This window comes from Lissotriton helveticus, chromosome 3_1, assembly GCF_964261635.1.
Source record: "Lissotriton helveticus chromosome 3_1, aLisHel1.1, whole genome shotgun sequence".
Lineage (NCBI taxonomy): Eukaryota > Metazoa > Chordata > Amphibia > Caudata > Salamandridae > Lissotriton > Lissotriton helveticus.
In genome coordinates, this window is record NC_136061.1 from 1,854,695,766 (window position 1) to 1,854,718,093 (window position 22,328).

The 22,328-nt window shown below is 45.0% G+C and overlaps 1 protein-coding gene across 4 annotated transcripts in view; it reads right to left on the minus strand.

The window, feature by feature from the left end:
- CRACR2B (calcium release activated channel regulator 2B) overlaps window positions 1-22,328 on the minus strand; it is a 395,737-nt gene that overhangs the window by 126,332 nt on the left and 247,077 nt on the right. For 2 of the 4 annotated variants that reach the window (XM_078682798.1, XM_078682796.1), the window contains exon 1: window positions 17,162-17,602. The exons of 1 other annotated variant lie outside the window; for it this stretch is intronic. In XM_078682798.1, the coding sequence (XP_078538924.1) occupies window positions 17,162-17,375 (214 nt within the window). In that variant the 5' untranslated portion in view covers window positions 17,376-17,602. Of the gene's footprint in view, window positions 1-17,161; window positions 17,646-22,328 lie in introns of those variants that run through there. One more of the 4 variants, XR_013608854.1, reaches the window with a different exon arrangement.

Here is a 22,328-nt window from a genome sequence, read left to right on the forward strand (position 1 = left end):
AAGACATAACAGTGTCTCTTGCAAGAGCGACTGCACCAAAATAAGGCAAGAAAATACATCACAGAGAAGACACTACATAGGAATTTCACACTTACCCGCCCATGCCTTCTACCCCATTCAGCTTCAACATATCGCCAAAGCCTATAGGATTGCCTATAACTAACTTAAAAGGAATCAAACTTTTAGCCCGCACCCGTCTTATGAGCACAGGCGGCCACCTTGACACAATTTTCATTCAGCCCTAGTGTGTGTTTCTACAATGAAGTTTTTTCAAACTTTTTTTTATAAACCATTTCAGTGGATACTAAAAGGTGCTCAATAGGGCATATAATTATGACTATTTAAGTGATTACATTTGCCCTGTATGTGCTGTGCACTTCTCACTATATATCACTTTTAATTTGAGTTTTAGTCCAAATTGTGATGTTACTCAGTAATGCAAATATAAGCTTTCATTGAGGTATAATTATGGAGAATGTGAACATGCACGTTAAAATACGGCGTAAAGTATATGTAATCAAAAGGCTGTGTTATTTCGTCAGATTTTTACTTTAGCTTCATTTTTTTCCTCGGGCAGAGGGAGGGAGACTGAAGAATGGGGATACACATTTAGAGCGGGGCATTTACTAGTAGCATTCTTTGGTGATGCCTGGGGGATGTCATAATTTCTATTCTCTGCCCCTTCCCCAGTTACTAACCTCTACTTCTTTTAAATATCACCTTGATTTACGAAGCAGAATTTTGGTGGAACTTAGCGGCACATTATGTACGGAGAGGAGCTTCCTGGTCCATCAGAACCCCCTATATTAACTATTTGAGCTTGCAGTGAACTCAGAGCTCTGCCCAAGGCAGTGGGAGGCAATGCCATTTGTGTATCTGTTGGCCCTTTGATTTTAAACTGTCATTTGGCCTTTCATTTATAAATTCTACTGCGCTATTTACCTTTGTGTGCCTCACCCACAGTTCTCTGTATCACTTTTTAGGTCGAGCCTAGCTGCGCACATGCGCTGCTCCGCAAGGCTTCTTGTGTCTACTCCGTGTGGGTCTCACTCCTCCCACACATTGGATTGGCTTTTGCGTGTGTCTTTAAATAATGAAAGCACTCAAATGGCTCAAGGCGGGTGCATGTCCCACCTCTTTTGTAATGTTCACTCCCACGACGTTTTGCTCTCGGGAGCAAGCAGCTGCACGCAGGGTGGCAGCTGCATTCCTCGTGGCTCAGGTTACTATTTACACACAACGCGCTGTGCTTTTGCTTGCAATCGGGGGCCGCCCGCTTTTGCATCTTTTTTTTTTTTAGAGCACTGTGCTTTTCACAAGCGCTACTGCCTACTTGTCTTTTTTTAACATTAAATAATGGCGGCCGCGCGTCTTGTTGTGCGCAGCTCGCCCAACTCATTATATTTAATTATAGCGGCTCATGCGGTGCCCTCCCCCACCATCACCACCCATGGCATGCCACTCTGTTTTATCCCGTGTGTTATAAGATGTATTTGTTAAAAAGCCCCTGTGGAAGATGGCCGCCTTGTTGCTGGTAGATGCACGGAGTTAGTCCCACCGAAGTAAAGTTCGCCGGAATTGGGTTACAAAAGAAACGCTTCTACTTCTTGGAATGCAATTGGTCTCACCTTTGATTAAGTTAAAGCCATTTGCTTTGCTAATGGTATTGTATAGCAAAGCAGATGGCTTTAACTTAATGAAAGGCGAGACCTATTGCATTTTTAATGCTTGTTTATCAAGTTTTCCCTGTAAAATTTGTGCAAGGGTGAGGTGCGATATTTCCACACTTATTCCCTAATTCCACATGTTGCAGCAATCATGATGTTGATGCATTGGCTACTCTGTGTCCGGTATGGGATTAAAAGTGGTATAAACATGCCACAATGCTCACCTACACATATTTAACTCTTGTACCTATTTGCTTCTGAGAAGTGCAGGTACTCTCCCATCGTAAGTCTTGAACTTCTGCTGGGAAGTATTGATACTTTCCCGCTCAAATGAAAGTGCAGGTACTCTTTTTAAAGCCTGACTGTTGGTAAGAGACCCACTTAGAAAGTGCTGAAAAGCGTCACATTCTGAGGTCTTTAAGTGCAACTGTGCAAGGCACCTGTATTCTCTGAGGGAAAAGCGTGCATCGACTGTTTGTGGCAAAAATACTGTTTTGTCTCTAAAAGCACACTTTAATATACACTTCAATATAGTAGTCCCGAGCACTTAAGGGACTCCTTTGTATGTGGTTGTGCTCCTTGTGAAAGTGCAGAAAGTCATGAGTCACAGTAAAGTTAGCCAATGGCTGAATTGAGCTGACCCACTGTACCATGCTGCACGCTGTAGTGGGCGAAGAAAAATGTGATTGACACAATAACAAAACCAATAGCTGAAGAGGGCTGTCTTAAAGCCCGAATAAGTATGTTATAAATTTAAATTTAGTAACCACCAAAGGCCTTGGCTAACGCCATATCTTCAAAGTGGCAGCCCTAGAAATGATAAATGCAAGCAGAGCACGATGAAAACTTTATTACCATATTAATTTCTGAGTGTCAGTTGTAGTGGAGGCCTGTAGAGATTGTATTAATAAATCAGCAAGTGTATTCACTGCATGATCTTACAGATATTGGTCTTTATTTTTATTTAGATAGGCCAGCTTAGGTTTGAACATCAAACAAACAACAAAGTAAATTCACTGGCACTAGCAATGTACACACCCTTTGCATCAACACTGGTGAGGGAAGGCTAGCCACAACAAGTCTCTTACATAAACAGCATTAGAAAAGTCAATCGAGCTGGCCTTCGCAAAGCGTACAATGTTTTTTTTACAAGCATATGTAATAGAAATCAAAAGTTTATAATAAAAAAATACTACAAATGTTGCCATGTAAAGGTGACAGGCATGTGTTGCAAATAAAAATAGGTAAAAAATAAACCACTGGAGAGGGTGAAAATATTCAGTATTTAAAAAAATAATAAAAAGTAAGGCACATTACCCCTGGCTGTGGAAGACACTCCTGTTCAGGTGGATGCACTTGTGATCATGAAAAATGCCATCCCTCGAGGTGTAAGTGAGCGAATGGCTGGAGCGGGCTGACCCACAGAACTTCGCTGTATGCTGTGGTGGATGGAAGCAATATCCAGATTTCAATTGACCAATGGATGAAGACGGCTGCCTGAAAGTCATTCAATGGATGCATATGTGCGTTTTTCTTATGATTTTTTTTAAAAAAACTTGAGGGTGGGGGAGACACCTTAAAATAACTCTGAGTCAGTCTTTAAAAAAGTATTTAAGACATCACTGAGGCAGGGGTAACTGGGAATGGGCTTACTATACGGAGTGAGAAGCCTGTGCTGCACAATAAGTCTCATATCCAGTGAATAGATGTGTTTGAATACAAGTATGCATGCATCACTTGCCTGTTATCCCATAACACAGCTTAATTAGATGAAAAGTGCTGAGACGAGAAGACTGTACCATATTGTTTATGCATTTTCTTAATCTGTATTTGTGCTCACTGCCAGGCAGATGTATACGTGAGGTAGGCAGCAGAAGGTAGCGAGCTGGGGGGTGCCAAAATAGCCTGTATGCTTGGTCTGTGTTGCTTGTATGTCCAGTGCTCTGTCTTAACGTGTTCTGTCATCGGATGGTATGTGGTATGTCCTGGTGGATCGTGCTTTTGTGAGCCAGTGGATACACAGCAGCCCATTACGATGTCAGTCAGACTGCCTGTTAGAAATGGGGTTACCAATTCTACAGGGCGTAGCATGGAGCAGAGCGGGCAGGCCAAACTTCAGAGGACATGTGTGAAGCATCCACGCAGTACCCACCAGGCACACTACAAAAGAGACACAACACCACTTCTGGTTGGAAAAAGAATATCTTTTGTATTATCTCCAACCTGCAAAGGTAAAACACAATAACAGCAGTAATCACAAGGGGGCGCCAACTGGCGCCAGAGCAAAGTATACCAGGGGGATTATTTACAAGGAAAAATGGGAGAAATAAGAAAAAGGGTTAAGGAAGTCCATTAGTGTCCAGCTGAAATAAAAATGTTATCATTGGCATGAAACCTTAGCAGAATATGTGAGGGAACGAAATACTAATGCTGAAACCCAAGATCAATATCGCAGGGCCAACTCAGGCCTTAATCCTTGGCATCACCTAGAAGTAAGCTGTAAGCATAACCTAAAGCATTAGGCATAACATACACATTAGGTATGAAGACTCCTCATACATGGCATCAGCATACAATCCATCGATAGGCGTAAAATATTAACCTCAGTGGTAACATCAGTATGCATATATCAGCCAGCACCCTGCATTAAGATAAACATTAGGCATAACACATTTAACCTGGGTCATCAATAGCTCTTTTGAAAACCCTGGGGCAGGTAAGTGCCACATCGAATACAACATGAGATGCAAGACATTGACATCGGGCCTAGAACATCAGTAGGGATAAACCAGGAGGCCTTAAACTGTAGTCAAAATGTGCCCCCTCCCTACTGGGACTCTATATAGGGAAAAACCATGCCCATGTGGCGTCTGCCCAGAACCAAACACTGGCAGCCGGAGTCCCTCTGTGTTTCGGAATGTTCACGGGAGATGATGTGGCCCACAGGAGAATTATATCCCCGGGGGCGGGCACCGACAGTGTACCCCGCTGCCCACACAATCCATTCGAGCCCCCACTCACCGGGCTCTTGACGCGGTCTCTGTGGCTCCCGGGTTCGCTCTGTAGGGGCTGCAGGGATAACCCGCTACCGGGAGCCCTGCAGGCGTCGGGCCGCTCTCCTCTGGGCAGGCGCGGGGTTTCCCCTGTTCAACCGGGAGCCCCGCGGGTCACAGGCCGCACCGGCTCGAGGCACTGGGGCCCTCCTCAGCCCCTCCTTGGTCTTCACCCGGGTTCCCTCTTCCTCACGGGGACCCGGGGCTTCCCAAGCGGCCTCCGCGAGGCCTCTCCCGGCTTCCGGGACTAGTCTCTGCCCGGGAGCCAATCAGCACGCGGCTCCCAGGGGCGCGGCGGCACCAACCAATCGACTTCACCGGCGCCCCAGCCACGTGATACAGGCCCTCTCGGCATCGGGGCCTCGCGCGGCCCTCTCCTCACTCCAGTGGCCCTCTCCTGGCACGGGGGCCGCCGCAACGGCGATGGCAGCAATGGGGGACCCCTCCAAATAGCACCGGGCTGCAGCGGTGATTTTCGGCAGCTTACAACCGGCAAGAGGCAGCGCCAACACTCCCCGGGCCGCGGCTGTGATTTCGGCAACAATGAGGGGTAGGCACCCTCCTATTAATTATTTTAAACACGCCACAAGCGCGCCAACACGCGGGGTAGGCTCCTGCGGCGCTATTCACTCTACAAAAGGGCACGAAAACACGGCAATATGCGGGGTAGGCTCCCGCTTTTCTCTGGCACACAGAGGGGGCAGGACTATAGCACTTCCCCAGCGCTTCCAAGTTATACAGCACAGCTCCTTGGGGGCACAATCCTCCCCATACAGCGCTTAGCAGGTACAGCGCTTGGCAGGCACCCATCGCAAGGGGGCAGACAGTCCCACAGCAAGCCCCAGGGGTCCCAGGGTAACTCTTCTCACCTCCTGGGGGGGTTCCAGTCCACAGCACTCCTTCCCTCTTGAGCGCTTCTTCGCGCAGCGCTTGCGTGGTGTGAGGTCCCAACAGCTCCAGGGACCTAGGGGGGCCCTCCTTCTTCAGGGGCCCTGGGGACAGAGCATTAGGCACTACTGGGCCAGGTCAGCAGTTAGTGGGGGCATCATCAAAACAGCATCCCCACTGAAGCGTGGTCCTCCTCCTACACGGCAGCCTGAAATCCTGAAGTGGGTCTCACAAGCCCTGGGGGGTCTATGGGGCCTAGATGGGTGCAGGGCCCAGCACACAGGCCCAAGTGGCGGTATCCCCTTGCAGCAGGTCCCCTCGCACTCCTGTCCCAGCTCTGTCTCTCCGCATTGTGGCACATCCCCCTTACTTAAACCCTCCTCCCAGACAGTGCCAGAGCCTTCTAGAATTCTGTGGCAAACTGGTCTAAACTGGCTCAGGGGGAGGAGTAGAGCACCCTGGGTGCCAGGCTTCCCTCCAAAACCTAGGGGTGGCTGGGTACCTAACAACTAGACTGCTAACCTCCTATAGTCAGGTGGCACAACGTACAGCCATGGCAGCCATTTCAGATGCAAAACACAAATGCAGCATTTCACCAGGGTACATGTTTGCAATGGGGGTTAAATCAGTGCACACACTATTGCATGACATTTAACATTAACCAGGGCATCTTGTACCTCACATGGCCTATACACTTTATTCATTATGGGGGAGATATCCTACAATTAGGAGGGCGAAGGGCGAAACATTTTGGGAAAAGGAGCCAAGTCCAACACTGCCGCATTAGGGTGCCGTCAGTAGGACCACATTGGCCCACGGACCGACCGACAGCTACCGACAGGCTCAGGAGGCCATCGGATGGGCGGTCCAATCGCATTCACCTCAATGGAGGCAGTGCCCTCTCAGGATTACGATCCAGCTTTCCGACAGCCATTTCACGTTGGTTCTTACGACGTGAAAAAGCTGGTGGAAATCCTTTTTTGGGGGGCCCTGTCCTCCGTAGCCCTCTGTATGGGCCCTGCCCCCCTAAACATCCCTGCATTGTGTAACACAGGGTGCAGGGATGTTTGAAAACATGGCTTTTTGCACTGGGGCTTGTGCTGCGGCTCTTTTCCAGGCCGCAGCACAAGCCTCAATATAAAGAGCATGTTTCCGACGCCTCCACGGCAGTCGGTTCCTAATTTGGCAGGCAGGACCACCAACCACCTGTCAGTTGGTCCCGTTCCCGCAACGATGATGGTCGGACGCTCGTATGACCACCAAGGTAATCGGCCCAACAGTGTTAAGGCATGTCTGTGCTGCGCTGGATGTGTATGTACTGTTGTATCTGAGGGTGTACCCCAGGCCTCGAAAAATCTAATTGCCCAAGTAATTTTTAGCATCTACTAGTTCCATATAAAAAGTAAATTTAAGCTGGAAAGGAACAGGTGTTCTGTTCATTCAGAAAGTGAATGAGCAATAAAGATGCCATTAAATTTTGTTTTTATCTTGATACATTTACTGTCTGTTCAAGGAAAGAGGTCAAATGTCCGTTTGTCTTTTAACTAATTGCTTCTTGGAAAATTAGGTTGATTTTTCTCTCTCTTGGTTTTCATCAAGTGAGCTGTCTGAAGATGTCAGTTATTTTTCTCTAACACATACAATTTAAATGAATAGCCTGTAAATTAATATTATGAATATATCAGGAATTACAAAAGCCAATTTTTTTGTACATAAGAAGTGTGATGCAAATAAAGAGTTAAATAGGAGCAAAACAAACCAGAACACTTTACTTGGTGATGCGTAGATGACACATTTGCAAAGCATTGTACACTATATAGTTTTATCAGTAAAGCCTCATGCCAGTGGGAAAGCTTGTGGCCATTTCAATGTAAAATCTGCTGATTACAAATGAGTGTGCTACCACTTCATGCTTTAGTTATGTATTTATTAAAAGTGATTGCTTTTAAACATGAGTTAAGAAACATTCCTGCCCATGCCCTAATGCAATGCTGTTAATGAACTAAGAGGCAAGTCAGGGGTCATGTGTATCCTATATGTAGCTAGATTTGTATTATAAACCCCAAAAAGTTACGTCTATTATGTCAAACAAAAGAGTTTTTTGTACAGCAGACATGCTAAGCTCGCACATTTGGAGGTTCTCTCATATGTGATAATGAATAAAATGGTGGCTCAATGAATTAAAATATTTGCCTACGATCACATCATTTGAAACCAGTTTATGGGTCAAGAGGATTACAAATAGATTGAGTCGATTATTTAAGTCCCTAGGCTTGCAGGTCTAGTCAATTTTTTATGATTTTTCGAGGCCTGTACCTGTATATTTTGTTTTGTGGTGTCTTTATTTCCAAAATTAGACTGCAAAACAAGGAGAGGAATACAATTTACCAACTGGTTTATTAGGTTCAAGGTCTCCGTTCACTTTGTTGTAATGCCATTGTTAACACAGGCTAATTTTGCACATCAGTTCTGCAACTTATCAGAGAATAAGCAAAGAATAGTTGAACCAGGCCTGGGTGAATTTTTAATTATGCCGGAGTAATTTGACGATTTTTTTTTTATAAGCAATTCTATTGACTTTCCAACGTAACCAAACAAACAGCACAATTCAGGGTTACCTCGCATGGGAATAGTCCAGGGTAAGCACAACTCACATAGACATAAAAGGTGACATACATGCAAATCAAAGGCCCAAATCCCTAGAAGCGCTTCATACAACCATCCGACTCACCTTAAAACTCTATCAACCCCACCCACTTCCCCCACATTTGGTGAAAATTCCCGGGGCATCCCCAGGCCACATAGAGAGGTCGTTCCTGGGTGGCACACCAGTCAACACCCCTGCGCCAATGTTGGTGCCGTAGCCAACAGCCAATGGGCAGCGATATCCCTCTTTGCTACCACCAAGGCCGTGTTAAGAAAAAGCTTTTTGGCCCTGCTACCATCTAGACCATCAGTTATGCCCAATAAAATACGTGTAGGAGCCAGAGGGACCTCCCAGCCCAAGACCTCAGTCAATTCTCCTGTTAAGGACTCCCAGTACCTCTGTATCACGGGACAATGCCACACCATGTGATAAAAGTCTGCGCTGGGATGGGAGCAGCGGGGGCAAAGGGCATCCGACCGGATCCCTGCGCTGTGAAGGCACAGCGGTGTAAGATAGGAAGCATGTAGGAAATAAATTTGGACTAACCGAAGCCGCGACGAGACCGTGATTGTTTTGGGGCCCATCAAGTCATCTCTCCAGTCGGCATCCTCCAGTGCCCCAAGCCAGCCCTCCCACTTATCACAGAGGTGAGAGAGGGAGTTGGGGGTATTATTAGTGAGTGATCGATATATTCTGGAAATCCCCCCTTTCCCCAAATCACCAGTCATAATCTGAGCCTCTGGCAGACTGTACTCCGGCAAGGAAGTCCCATCTGGGATATATGCACGAAGGGCATGGCGCAGCTGCAAGTAGTGGAAAATTTGGGAGGGGTGAAGAGAATACCTGGCCTGCAGGTCTTGAAAGGAGCGCAAGTGGAAACCACTCCAGACATCGCCCAGCAGGGATATCCCAATGAGATCCCACTGCCGGAACCCTGCCAGGGACGCCACCTCCCCGAGCCGGGTACCACACCACAGGGGGGTATATTGCGTCAGTCTGCCCGACCAGCGGGTGTGGCGCAATGAGGCCCGCCAAGCCAGGAACACCCCTCGAGTAACCTCAGGGAGAGCCCGAGGGACAGCCGCACCATAGAGCATCCCTGAAGGGAGGCGAAGCCCAGAGTGTGCAGTTCCAAGCGATACGCCGGATCGGACCATCCGCCGTTAAACCAGTCATGAAGCGTGAGTAGTCGGGTCGCTAAATAGTACAGGTAGAGGCTCGTCAGGCCAAGACCTCTGTCAAAAGGTGGAATGCGGCACTGGGCAAGGACTAATTTTAATAATTATGCATTACTCTTGTGATGTGAAATTACAGAAATTACGCCAGTTTAAGTAATTAAGAGTAATTTGGGGCAAAAATCCTACCGCAGGAGGACAGGAACAAAGAACCAAGAGAGAGCAAGCAGCTGAAAAACACTGAACGTGGCTGGAGAAAAAATTATGATCCAGAGGACAAGCTAAAATATCAAAATGAATTAAAAATGTATCATAAACTCATAAGAGCAGCTAAAGGTGTGCATTTCAAAGAACGCATTGAATCCGCAAAAAACCCTACTAAGGAACTTTTTTCAATATATAAAGAGCTCACGGTCCCTACCAGACTTGAGGCCCGAGACACTTACTCTAATGAATTATGTGATGAGATTGCGGACTTTTTTGTGAAAAAAGTGGATTCAATACATGCCACTTTTACAGATAGCACACCTGTTCAACACTCGATAGTGAGAAATGCTTCCGCTACCAAGCCCCATCTAACAAGCTTCTTAATCCCTGAGAGGTCAGATCTGCTCTCCATTATGAGAGGAATCCACTCTGGATCCCCTCTTGATGTAATCTCTCCTAATCGCTGTATGGGAGCTTTTGATGGCATGATCGAGCAGATTGAACATCTAATCGCTCTCTCTTTCCAGGAGTGTCATGTGCTGGACGTTTGGAAAACCGCACAGGTTATACCCCTGAAAAAGAAAGCGAACATTCACATTTCCCAACTGCAAAACCTCCGTCCTATCTCTCTCCTCCCCTTTTGTGGGAAAGTTGTGGAGAAGGTAGTGAATAGGCAACTTATGAAATTCATTGAAGAGAACTCTTGTCTCCATTCAACCCAGTCAGGGTTTAGAGCAGGATATTCAACCGAATCCGCGGCCCTCTTTTCCACAGAATGTCTAAGACAACTTGTTGATGAGGGGCAGACAGCAGCGTTGGTGTTATTAGATCTTAGTGCAGCATTTGACACCGTGCTGCACTCAACGCTGCTGTCTCGCCTCTCCGACATGGGAATAGAGGGTCCAGCCCTGGAATGGATAAAATCTTTTTTGGAAAACAGGAGTTTTCAGGTGCATTGCCCTCCGTATAAATCATCCCTTCGCAAGTTGAGACATGGGGTTCCACAGGGCTCAAGCTTGAGCCCCACGCTGTTCAATATTTATATGGAGCCTCTGGCACATGTTGTGGAAGCCTATGGTGTGGATATCGTCACATATGCTGACGATACCCAACTAATAATTAAACTTGCCAACAACCAGCCAGAGGAAGCCACTAACTTCTCCAACTGTATGCGGGCTGTGGCAGGGTGGATGAACAGCAACTGCCTACGCCTAAACGGCGACAAAACTGAGTTGTTGGTGGTTGGTAGGTCCCCCTCCACTTGGTCGCAGGACTGGTGGCCGACGGAATTAGGGGCAATCCCCCGCCCAGCGGAGGTTGTTAGAAATTTAGGAATTATGATAGATGCGGAGCTTTCCTTTAAGCAACAGATTAGTAAAATCACGGGAAAATGCTTTGGAATATTGAAAACTCTCCGCAAAGTTCTTGACCTGCTCCCCATTGGTGCCAGGAAGAAACTTATTCATGCCCTAGTCACACCACATCTGGACTATGGCAATGCCCTTCTCCTAGGCCTGAGCAAAAAAGGCATTCAACAACTACAGTGTGTCCAAAATGCCGCCGCCCGCCTGGTACTTAATCTTCCACGCAGGGCATCTGTAAAGACGGCATTGTGCAAACTTCATTGGCTCCCCATTGTGGAGCGCATTAAGTTTAAGGCACTCTGTATTGTTCATCGCATCGCCCAGGGAAAAGGCCCATACTATCTGCAAAACCTCCTCACCACTCATCGCCCCATCCGAAATCTTAGATCTGCCGGAGTGATGTTATTCCAACTACCTCGTGTCCGCAAGACCAGGATGGGAGGTAGCTCCTTCCGCTTCTTAGCAAGTAAACATTGGAACAGCCTCCCCTTGAATCTTCGGATGGAGCCCTCCGAAATAAGATTCAGACAAAATTTAAAAACTTACCTTTTTCCCAAGTAAATAAGTGCCTTGTTGTAGCCCGGGATTTTAGTTTGACCCGGTTTCGGCCTTCTTAGGGAGTAGTAGCATATTTTAGCGCGGGGACACACCGTCTCAGGTGTAACCAGGCGCTTTAAAAATGGTTTTATTATTATTATTATTGCTGGCTACTGCTGTTCATGTCCTGTAGCATTTAGCACTATTACCATAGCTCAAAATGAATCCTCAGTCCCATTTTGGATGCTAGGGTACATGTTGCACTAAGAAAATAGCAATAAATGCTGGATTACGCTTCTTACGTAATCACGCATAATTACAAGTAATTCTGCAGTAATTACGCAAGAGAGAATTATGGCAGTTATGCCCACCCCTAATTTGAACAAAGCCAATGGCGTGAAGCTTGCTTGAGAAGTCTCTCTGCTCCAATTACAGTTCCTGGGTTTACCTCATTTGGCAATGGATTATAATATTGTGCATTGATAGCGGATTGGCAGGAGTGGAAAAATACCATGGCTACAATGTTTGTCCTGTTGTTTGGAATCCGGATTAATATATAAATCCTATTCTCGAAAGGACATGAAGTGCTGATAATGTGCTCTCTTGGGCCGAGTTAAACTTCCCGTGCCTCTGATAAGCAGCAGTGAATTAAGAGTGCATTACGACCTGCTCAAACTGAGAACCTATTTATACTAGACACATTTTTTTTAACTTTTTCAGTGACACAGATTGTTCTTGCAGCTTTGTGAACTATACCTCTCTGTTCCATGGGCGTCATCAGGAAAATTCTTCTGCTCCCTGGTAAAATCCAGTTGGTGCTGTGTTCTCAGGTCAGTGTACGGAATACTAACAGGTTCAATTAATGACCGCTGTAGTACCTCATATCCCCATACTGCAAACTTTCTACTTTACCAGCGGGTGTGAATAGTACCAACTGCAACCTAAGTAGAACCAAAGGCATTTAAGAATAAAGCCAAGCAAAGCCTCCTGTGTGTGTTAAACTTATAGGGGGCATGCCTCTTTCCTTTCCTTCTCACTAGTTCAGCAATTAAAGAAGAGTTTAGCGGTTGCAGATGGATGGTGGGCAATGGGAATAGAAGGATCAAGAGTCCAAACATGTCATGGGCAACCAATGTCTTACTTTGGAAGCATAAAAAATGTGTTGAAACGCGTCGACACTATACACCAGGGGTCCAGGCTTGCTATGATCAATCAAGTAGTGCACACTTAACACCTAAGCAGAACTTGCTTTTGCTCTTCCAGATAATTAATTTTTTCCTATCCCACAGGACATATTAGAGAACATTGGAACATCAAAACAACATCACTGGTTTAATAAACAGAAATATATAAAAAAAAAAAAAAAAAACATCACTGGAATGTGTTCCAAATCCACTCCAATATAGTTGGATGGGAATTTCACAATATCATCTCAGATTGTGAGATTTTTACACTTATAAGGGAAATACGTGAATTGTGTACATTGATGCCCTTCCTGTTTTCATTGAAGACTCGTACTCTATTCACTGCTGATGGTTTTTTTCATTACTTCACGTTGTTTGATATGATTGTGACATATTCTTCAAAAAGAGAAACACCATTGAGAACCTTTCTGTATAAATGAATTTGAGTATGGAATTTATGATCTGCTCCACTTTTGAACATTCTGATTAATGTGATTGTTCTCTGAGGTGCCTGGTAAAAAAATAGGGAGGTGTTTTGCATATATTGGTTTCATGGATCCAACTGCTCCTAGTTTCATAAGGACCCAACCCCTTCTCTTACCATTATAAAGTTGAGCTTAACCACTCATCTACTGCAATTCCTAATTCGAGAAAAGATTCAAAATCAGGAAAGTGATTGAAAAACATCATAAAATCAGGTGGAAAGCATCCACGCTCCCCAATAAAGCATTCTCAGCCACATGCATCATCCCGGCCGTTTGCGACTTCCAAATTGCGAAAAATACCGAATCGCAATTTGGAAGTCGCAAAACGGGATGCATGATTATTTTTTCTTAATATTTGCGATTCGGTAAAATTCGCTTTTTTTGCCGGTTCGCAAATATTATGCGACTTCTAATTTGCAAATTCGCATTTCCCATTGATTCCTATGGGCCAAAAGGCCCATAGGAATCAATGGGAATTGCGAATTTGCAAATTAGAATTCGCATAATGTTGATGCATTCCATGGGTGCAGGGGGGGGTCCACAGGACCCCCCCTTGCACCCCTGAAATGTATTTTTAAGTGGATGTTTCACACACACATGTCCTAAGGACATGTGTGTCTGTAACATGTCAGTTTTAAAAATGCATTTTTTTACGTTTTTGAGGATTTTCGCAAATTAACACGAGGCTCAACCTCGTGTTAATTTGCACTTCCAATTTTCAAATTCGCTATTTTTTAGAAAATGATGCATTGCATTTAAGGAATCGCACAAATGCGATTCCTTAAATGCAATCGCATTTTTAAGAAATGCTAAAAATAGCGAATTAAGCACAAAGGTTTGATGCATCCCAAAAACGGATTTTGCATTCGCAAACGGTGCGATTCCGTCTGTCCTGCATGAGGTCAGTGGGTGTCTAGTAAAAGACTGCAGGTGCCGTGACCTATGTTTCTCTACCTTGTAGGTAACTAAAATAAAAACCTCCAAAAAGCAGCCGATGCTACCTTGCAGGGGTGAAAGCGGGATGGATGATTTACTGAAGATAGATCTAGAGACAGTGGAGAAAGGAATATTTCATTAAGCACAACACAATCCTGTGGGGACCGAAAGTCGATCTTACAATAACAACCCCTTGCAGATGAAGAAATCTAAGGCACTACAGTATCTTTGGAGTGTTCAGCTTTGGATTGTACCTAATGTCCCATAGATATAGTGTTCCCAATTTTGAAAATGAGGACATGAACCCCAAATAGTTCTTTCCGTTTGCCTTGATAATCAAAGGCCTCTTAAATAAAGGGTGGATGCACTTAGAGCAAAACCTTATCCCAGAGACAGCACACGCAAGGCAAATAAGCCAGCAGAGCTTTCTGTTTACTTTGGTATGTTTCAGCTAGAAAACATTATGCTGCTTGTGTAAACACCCTGCAGCCTGCCACCTGGGAACTCCCACTCTGTTTTATGACGTTACTCCCAGCAGGCCACCAAGAGGCCTTGGCAAGGCATGTACAAGTGACAGGCTGAGGCAGACTCCGAGTGTTGTTCTAAAGGCTCGTTTGGCAAACATTTACTTAATTTGCAAGCACATTCTTTTGAAAGGTTCCATGTTAACTGATGGCAGCCAAACCCTGCGCTGTGCTACAGACATTCTGACAACCACCAGCAGGCCTTCCATGAGTCATCCATTCCCAGACCTGCCCTCAATCCCCAAGAGGTCTCTCCATAACTAACCACACTGCACAGTAAAGTCCCCAAGGTCTGACTCCATCTTATGTCAGCCTCGCCTCTATCTCAACTAAGGGGGCCGCCATCTTCCCTCTCTCAAACAACAGAAGCCTCTATCTTCTCTTTTTTAGGCAGAACCATTGTCAAGTCTGCTATTAGACGCAGATATCGCCTGGCCTTATCTTTCTAAAAACTGTGAAAGTGTCAAGCCCCTCCATCAATGACGCAGAAACAAGTAACAAGGAGACATTTGTCTGGGTCAAATGCCTATTTTCTACCAGGTCAAGGTAAATTAAGAACACATACCATCATATAATCAAAATAGTGTAGCAAGAATTGGCGTTCTTCACCTTATATGTTCATGAGGAAACATCTAGGACACATATCTTGATGCACATAATCTATGTCAGAGACAAAGTTTAGTATATAAGGATGACCACTTGACCACTCGTCAGGAGAGGTCCTTTGTCCAGATTATCGCCTGAGGTCTCACCTACTGCCGGCTCACTTTGCACATCGTGGACGCTACATCCCGTCTGAAACCTGAAGTTGATAACGTTGAGTCCCGGGGAAAGACTCACTAACTGTTACCGCGGTGTGTGTTTGCCCTTTGCGCAGAACACTGTCTTCGCGCCTCAGCTGATAAAAAAAATACTTCTATGTCAATTACACATTGAATAGTGTTTTGCGGGGCTAGAGTAACCTGTCTTTCGCATTCATTGCTGGTGCCTTGAACCAAGCTTACCCGTGTCACCCGTGGTTGGGTAAGCACACCTTGTAGAGTTACGCCAAAGTAGTAAATCATGCAACACTGGGTGCCATGTGAGTGCCAAGCTATTGTGCACCGAGCGTAGCGCGGGAAAAATCTTGGTGACCTTCTCAGTCAGTCTTTTTACAACAGCTGTTTGGCAAACAAAAGGCAGTGGCTTCTCACTAACCTCACCCCTATCATTGGCCAGCCGAATGGGCTTGGCAGAAGAGAGACATTAAAGCAGGGTTCTCCATCTTTTTCTTTAGTACAAGCTACTTATGTTCAATAAAAATCACCCTTAACTACTAATATTATTAGTTTTGTAGTGTTGTAATAGCCACCTTATCCCACAAGGTGACATTGGTGGTCACTGTATGCAAGATCATCTCAGTACATCAAGAAGGGTTGGCATCAGGGGCTGATCCTCTATGTGGGCGGAGGCGCGCTGCCCCACTGCTTCTGCGAGAAAGCAGAAGGCAGGGTTTGGTTGGGGGCCGGCGGGTGGGCGTGTCTGCTGGAGGGCAGGGGAGGAGTGTCTAGCCCACTGTTGTGGGCGCTGACTGGTCGACCCCAGGGCTGACCAAACCAGTCATACGCACTCTGCAGTTTCTCTAAGTAGGCATAAACGCCTGTGGGGTCAGCGTCCCAGCCAATCACAACACTGCCATTGCAGCATTGTGATTGGCTTAGGGGAGGGGATGGAGACTGCCTGCTGCTGCTTCCTGTTGATGCAGACCGACGGCGTGGGACAGGCCGGCAAAGGTACATTAACGCAACTTTTTTTTAAATTAAACCTCCCCCTGAATGCCCCTCTCCCCGCGTCCCACCCCCTCGTACCTCCAGCCGCGAGTCATACTGGTCGCGACTGGTTAGCATCATTAACATAAACAAAGGGTATGTCAATTTGGAATGGCTTTACATGCATAATAACGCACAGTCGTAGCAGCAACGCCCCTGGCATTAAGGTAATAATAATAATATTAGAAATACAGCACCCAACACTCAAATATCAGCTTCAATTTTTTTCTTTTTTTATTGAACCATTGCTTCTCCAAACATCAGCTTAGAAATTCCAAAGATACACACATTTTCGTCTCGAATACACACTCTTCAATTTGAATATACCGATAATAATTCTGACAAGCAAAGGCCTTTATTTTAATAAGCTGGGCTACACACGGGAGAGTTACTCGCAGGTAGCTGCAGAGCTGCTAGTAGCTCCCCGGGCTACTCGTTGGAGAAGCCTGCATAGAGTAACCACAATAGTAAACGTTCTCAAACTGGTTTATCGCTCAACCCAGTTTATTTCAAATTACATGGTGCGAGTTTTTGGCAGAATTCATATCCTGAGCATGAACATTCAGATTTCGTAGATTATCTATCTCAAAATAACGCTCTCTATACTGAAACAGCGCGCGCTGACGAAACTCTTCCCAGTAAACCTATTACGACGATCTGTTAACAGGCCGGCACGGCCGTCTTACCAGAAGAAGGTGAAATGTGGGATTTCCCAACTCCCTCCACAGCTCCGGACAGATGAATTTTGGTCGCAGATCGAGCGACTTTTCTGGGTGCTCCAGGCGCAGACCCCGTCCAAGCATTAGAGCCATAAAAGAGCGCATCCTTCAGAAGTCCAGCCTGAGGCACGGTACCTGGTCCCCGCTCCCTGGGGGCGCCGTCCGGGGAGCTGTTCCCCATCTCTCGAGTCCCGTAGTACCAGTCCTACGCGGCTGCACCGAGCCGCCGCGCGCGCAGAAGGCTCGGCAGAGGGCCCGCCGTGGAATAACAACAATGCAGCATTTATTTAGCGCTTCGATGCCACGTGATTAACGCTGGGGAGCGCATTAAATAATGGTGTTTTTGTTTGGAGGTGCTCCGACCGGCTGCGGTGCTGGGGTGGCCGTTAGCAGCAGAGCGCCGGGGCTGCCAGCACAGTTCCGGTTTCTCCTGCTGCTCCGGTTTCCACCTATCGTCACGGCGTTTCCTGACCCTCTTAACCCGTGGTGCGCAGTCACCGTTTAAGAAAAAGAAATATGAGAGAGCGGGCCTGAAATTCTAGATTTAACATTCTAATTGATTTTGCAGGACTGATGCATCCTCTGGTGCTGGACCAATATGTAGAGGAGGGGTGCTGTTCAATATAACGTCACCGCGCTAAAGTATATATTTGACAGGGTTTGTTTTAAAACACAAAAAATGCCAGGAGAAAACCTTTGTGGGGCTCCTTTAACAGCTCATTCTCTAGCTAAACTCTTTAAAGTATAATGGAGGTACTGCAGCACCTCCGGCACCCCTAATTCTGGTGCTACTTCATGCATCACTTCTAATCCCAGGTTCAAACTGTGTAAACTTGGCAACCCAGTAAAGAGTTCAAATCGAGACTGAGCATCCATGTTCTCTGTGCCCAGTATATTCATGCAAATATTCGAACGCCTCATGACTGAGAGCTTATGTCCTCACCCGCACCTCCTTGTCACTTTGGCTAATAGTAAGATGAAGTCTTGCATGTGCATCGCTATCAAGCGTTCCTCTTTGATTTCTGCTACTCCTGTGCCTCTGGCCGCTGTACTATCTAAAGGCACTTCACCCATCTATACGGTCTGTTTTTTGTGTATCCCTCACGAACATAGTGCTGGGCCTGCCTTTGTGTAATGCAGCACTTGGAGGTGTTTTTTATGGTCTGGCTTGACAGGGCAGCTGTCACCAGACAATTATGTGAGAATCCTCAAGAGAGGGGCTTTGGCTCCATCTGCATGTTGGGAGCCAGTATACATGTTTAGATTGGGTAGAAGTCATCTGTTTCCACAAAAAGTGCTTACCCTCCTCACAGCTATGCTCATTATGTTTATTTACCCAGTTGACTGAACTTGAACTTTCAAAGGTCCACACATGACATTGTAATACTATTAAAGTGTTTTAGATGGCTAGTTAACTTATGGTGTTTTTCTATGGCAGCAGCACAGAGGGGCGAAGGGCAGTTCCTTAACCTACATGCATTTTTAGGCCTGGATGGCACCTGACCTTATGTGATCAGCACGAAGGAGCTTTCAGAGTCCTACTGGGAAAGGGGCTTAGGCTCAACCCACATGTTAGTCCCCCTGAGTACAGAATTTGATTGGTCCGAATTGTGTGCTTCCACTAAAAAGACTGCATGTATTGCACTTTTTGGCTTGTGGCAAAGATTATCCTCAATGCACCAGGACCAAGTTGGTTATGGTGACAAGCCAATGATAATGGCTGTAGGTCTGACCTGTTTATTATGAAATGTAATGAAAAAGGCACTAGGCCTGACGTATTTATTGTGAAAAGCATATGTTAAAGTCAAAAGGTTGTTATTACTGTATATTAAAGCCTATAGTTTCACCGATTACCATAATTGGCAAGGTTTTTGACGTTGGCAACCCACTCTGTCAAACCCTGAGGGGTTTCACTGTGATGACTCGTGTTAGGCCGTTGAACGGGGTTGTATATTGTTTTGCAAGCTGTATTTTTCTACATATTAGTAATTTTATAGCTGTGTGAATGATGGTTGCCAGTTTATGTGCACTTGAATAGACCAGTGTTGGGTAAAATGTACAGCCAACGGTAAAGGGTAAAGGCTTCAGCAGTTCATTGGGAAAATCATGCCAGATTTCATAGGCCTGATCTGTCTATTATGAAAAGGTATGACAAAGCTTGTAGGCCTACTGTTATGTTGCTTAATTATGTGATGTTGCTTTAACTATGTTCATTCCACATTCTACTCAGAGCGTTCCTATGTGTTGTATTCTAATATAGTCAGTTACCCCTGACTGCTAACCTGTCTGGCTGTGTACCTGCTCTGCTATTAAATTAAATCCTCTTTCCACTTAATTGATGTGTGACTCATCAATACGACAACTGGCGACGATCGGGATGATTTTTTAAAGCCTGTGTACCGCTTTTAATGGTAACTCTGACCTTCCTTATGGTCGAGACGACAAGTGGAGCAGAGACGACGTTACGATATATTGACAACGCATGGAAGACACTAATTGCTTTAACGCACAACAAAGCCTGGTGAGCGACGCCTTATTTTACTAAGACTGTAATCTTTATCCTTACTTTGGATACATTGGATGCGCTTTCACACCTGCGCTCGAGCGCTTACCGTTGCTCTTCAAAACGCGCTTCGAATGCGCGTGTCTTCAAGCCTGGAGGTTCTGTCTCCGACTCGCGTTGCATCCTTGTAACGTCATACGTTCGCAGAGAACGTGACGCATCACACGGTGCGTAGCGGCCATTTTGGATTGGGCAGGCCTACTCGTCACACAAAGAAAAAACGGAAGACAGTTTATTTCGTTTAATTGCCTATTTCGACACCCACAAGTCGGATTTTTATCGCGGTCACAGGTAATCGCTATTTAACACTTCGAACTAAACTACTTGCTTAATTTGTAACACTTTCAAGAATTTCTTCAAATTCTTCACGTTTTGGTGGTGAAGACTGGACAGTGTAAAGAAGGATAGTGTATTTTCATTCACTGAACAATTCCACCATAAACAACTGTACATCTTACGGATAACTTATTTCTGCAATCTTCATTTATATTATTAACTAATTTTTTTGCATTAATTCACATCAACATGAGTCAACAAACATTTTCTTTAAGTAACCCTCAGGAATTCTGGTGTAAAGGCTCTGAACCAACGTTAAAATGGCTAGAATGGAAAGACTATTTTCTCAATTATATTGACACTGTGGATTCCGATGGTAAAATGTCTACTGATCAAAAGAAACGTATTCTTTTACACTCATTGGGTCCAAAAGGTCTGAAATGTTATAACCAAATGAACAAGCCCATTGTAGGGGGAGGTGATAGTAATGTTTTCACAGTGGCTCTATCCAATTTAGACAAATATTTCTCTCCGAAGGTTTGTATGGGCATTACGCGTTACAAATTTTACCAAAGGAAACAATCTAAAAATGAGTCTGTGGATGACTATGTTGGTGAGTTGAGAAAAATGGGTGATGATTGCGCCTTTGGTGGTTTACTGGAAGATTTAATTCGCGACCAGGTGGTAATGCACGCTAATAATCCTGCAATTCAGGAACGTCTTTGGATGAATGGGGATGCTTGTTTAGAAGATATCCTAGCCTTAGTTCGTAAAGCTGAGTCATCCAGTAGATGTGCCAATGCTCTAAAATCTGAAAGTGTCAGCAAAGATGTTGTGGCTAAAGTAGACGCAAGTTCAAAAAGAAGTGGTAATTTTAAACAAAAAAGCGAAACATGGGCAAAGCCTAAGTACAATAATGAATCTCCCAAATGTTATAGATGTGGGAGTTTAGAACATTTGGCGTTTGCCAAATCATGTCCTGCAAAAAAGAGTAAATGCGGTGCTTGTGGACTGTATGGTCACTACACCAAAGCATGTAGAAGGAAGACAAAGACTGTCAAATGTATTCAAGAAGACTTAGTTTCTGATGAGAACACTTCTAGTGATGAGGACCAAGCATCTGACTGTGCTGTAGTTTTGAAAAAGAAATTACTCCTAAACATTAGGGATGGCTGTTTGCTTGTTGACAACAAACCTGAATGTTGGATACACATAGGGGGTGTACGCATCAAGGTCTATGCTGATTCTGGTTCGCCTTATACGATCATAAACGAAGATATATGGCGTAACACATTTATTGACAGAGTTGGTCCAAAACTGTCTCCTCCTGATATTGATCCTGAAGGTTATGATGGTGGCAAAATTGATATAGTTGGTTTTCGTTGGCTGAAATTTGAGTTCAAGAACCGTAGATCATATGGCAAGTTATATGTATCAAAAAAAGGTCCCTCTGTTTTAGGGTGGAAAGACCAAGGGGATTTACACATTATTCTTGACCCCAACTCTGTAGAAAAAGTTTTAGTTATGGATGAGGGCACCAAAACCGGTGAGGAACTGTTAAAAAGATTCCCTGCAGTCTTTACAAAGACAATTGGCAAATTGAAAGACTTCGAACACAAAATAATTTTGAAGGATTCTGCCACACCTAAGATCCATAAGGTTAGAAGTGTGCCAATTGCCCTAAGAAAAGACGTGGCTACGGAACTTGAGAAATTGGTCTCATCCAACATAATTGAACCGATTGAAACGTCTGCATGGGTTTCCCCTTTGGTGGTCGTGAAACGATCCAATGGTAAATTAAGATTATGTGTGGACCTTCGCCACTTAAATGATAATATAGTGGTAGATCAATTTCCTCTGCCGAAGATCAATGAAATGTTAGCCTTGCTTGACGGGGCTAAATGGTTCACTACAATCGACTTATCATCTGCGTACCATCAGATCCCTTTGTTTAGAGACAGCAGGAAATACACTGCTTTCATAACCCCACAGGGTTGTTACCAATTTAAAAGGATGCCTTTTGGTTTGGCTTCGGCCGCAGCTGTTTTCCAGCGTTTAATGCACAGGTTGTTTTCCACTGTTAAAAACACTAAGTTTTTTCAGGATGACATCCTCATCTTTGGAAAGGAAAGGGCAGATCATGACAATACTTTAAATAAAGTTTTGAGCATCCTTAACGACAAAGGGTTAACTGTTGAATACACCAAATGCACCTTTGCCAGTGATCATGTTACTTACCTAGGGCACGTTATAGATTGTAATGGGATTAAACCAAAACCCAACTTAGTTGATGCT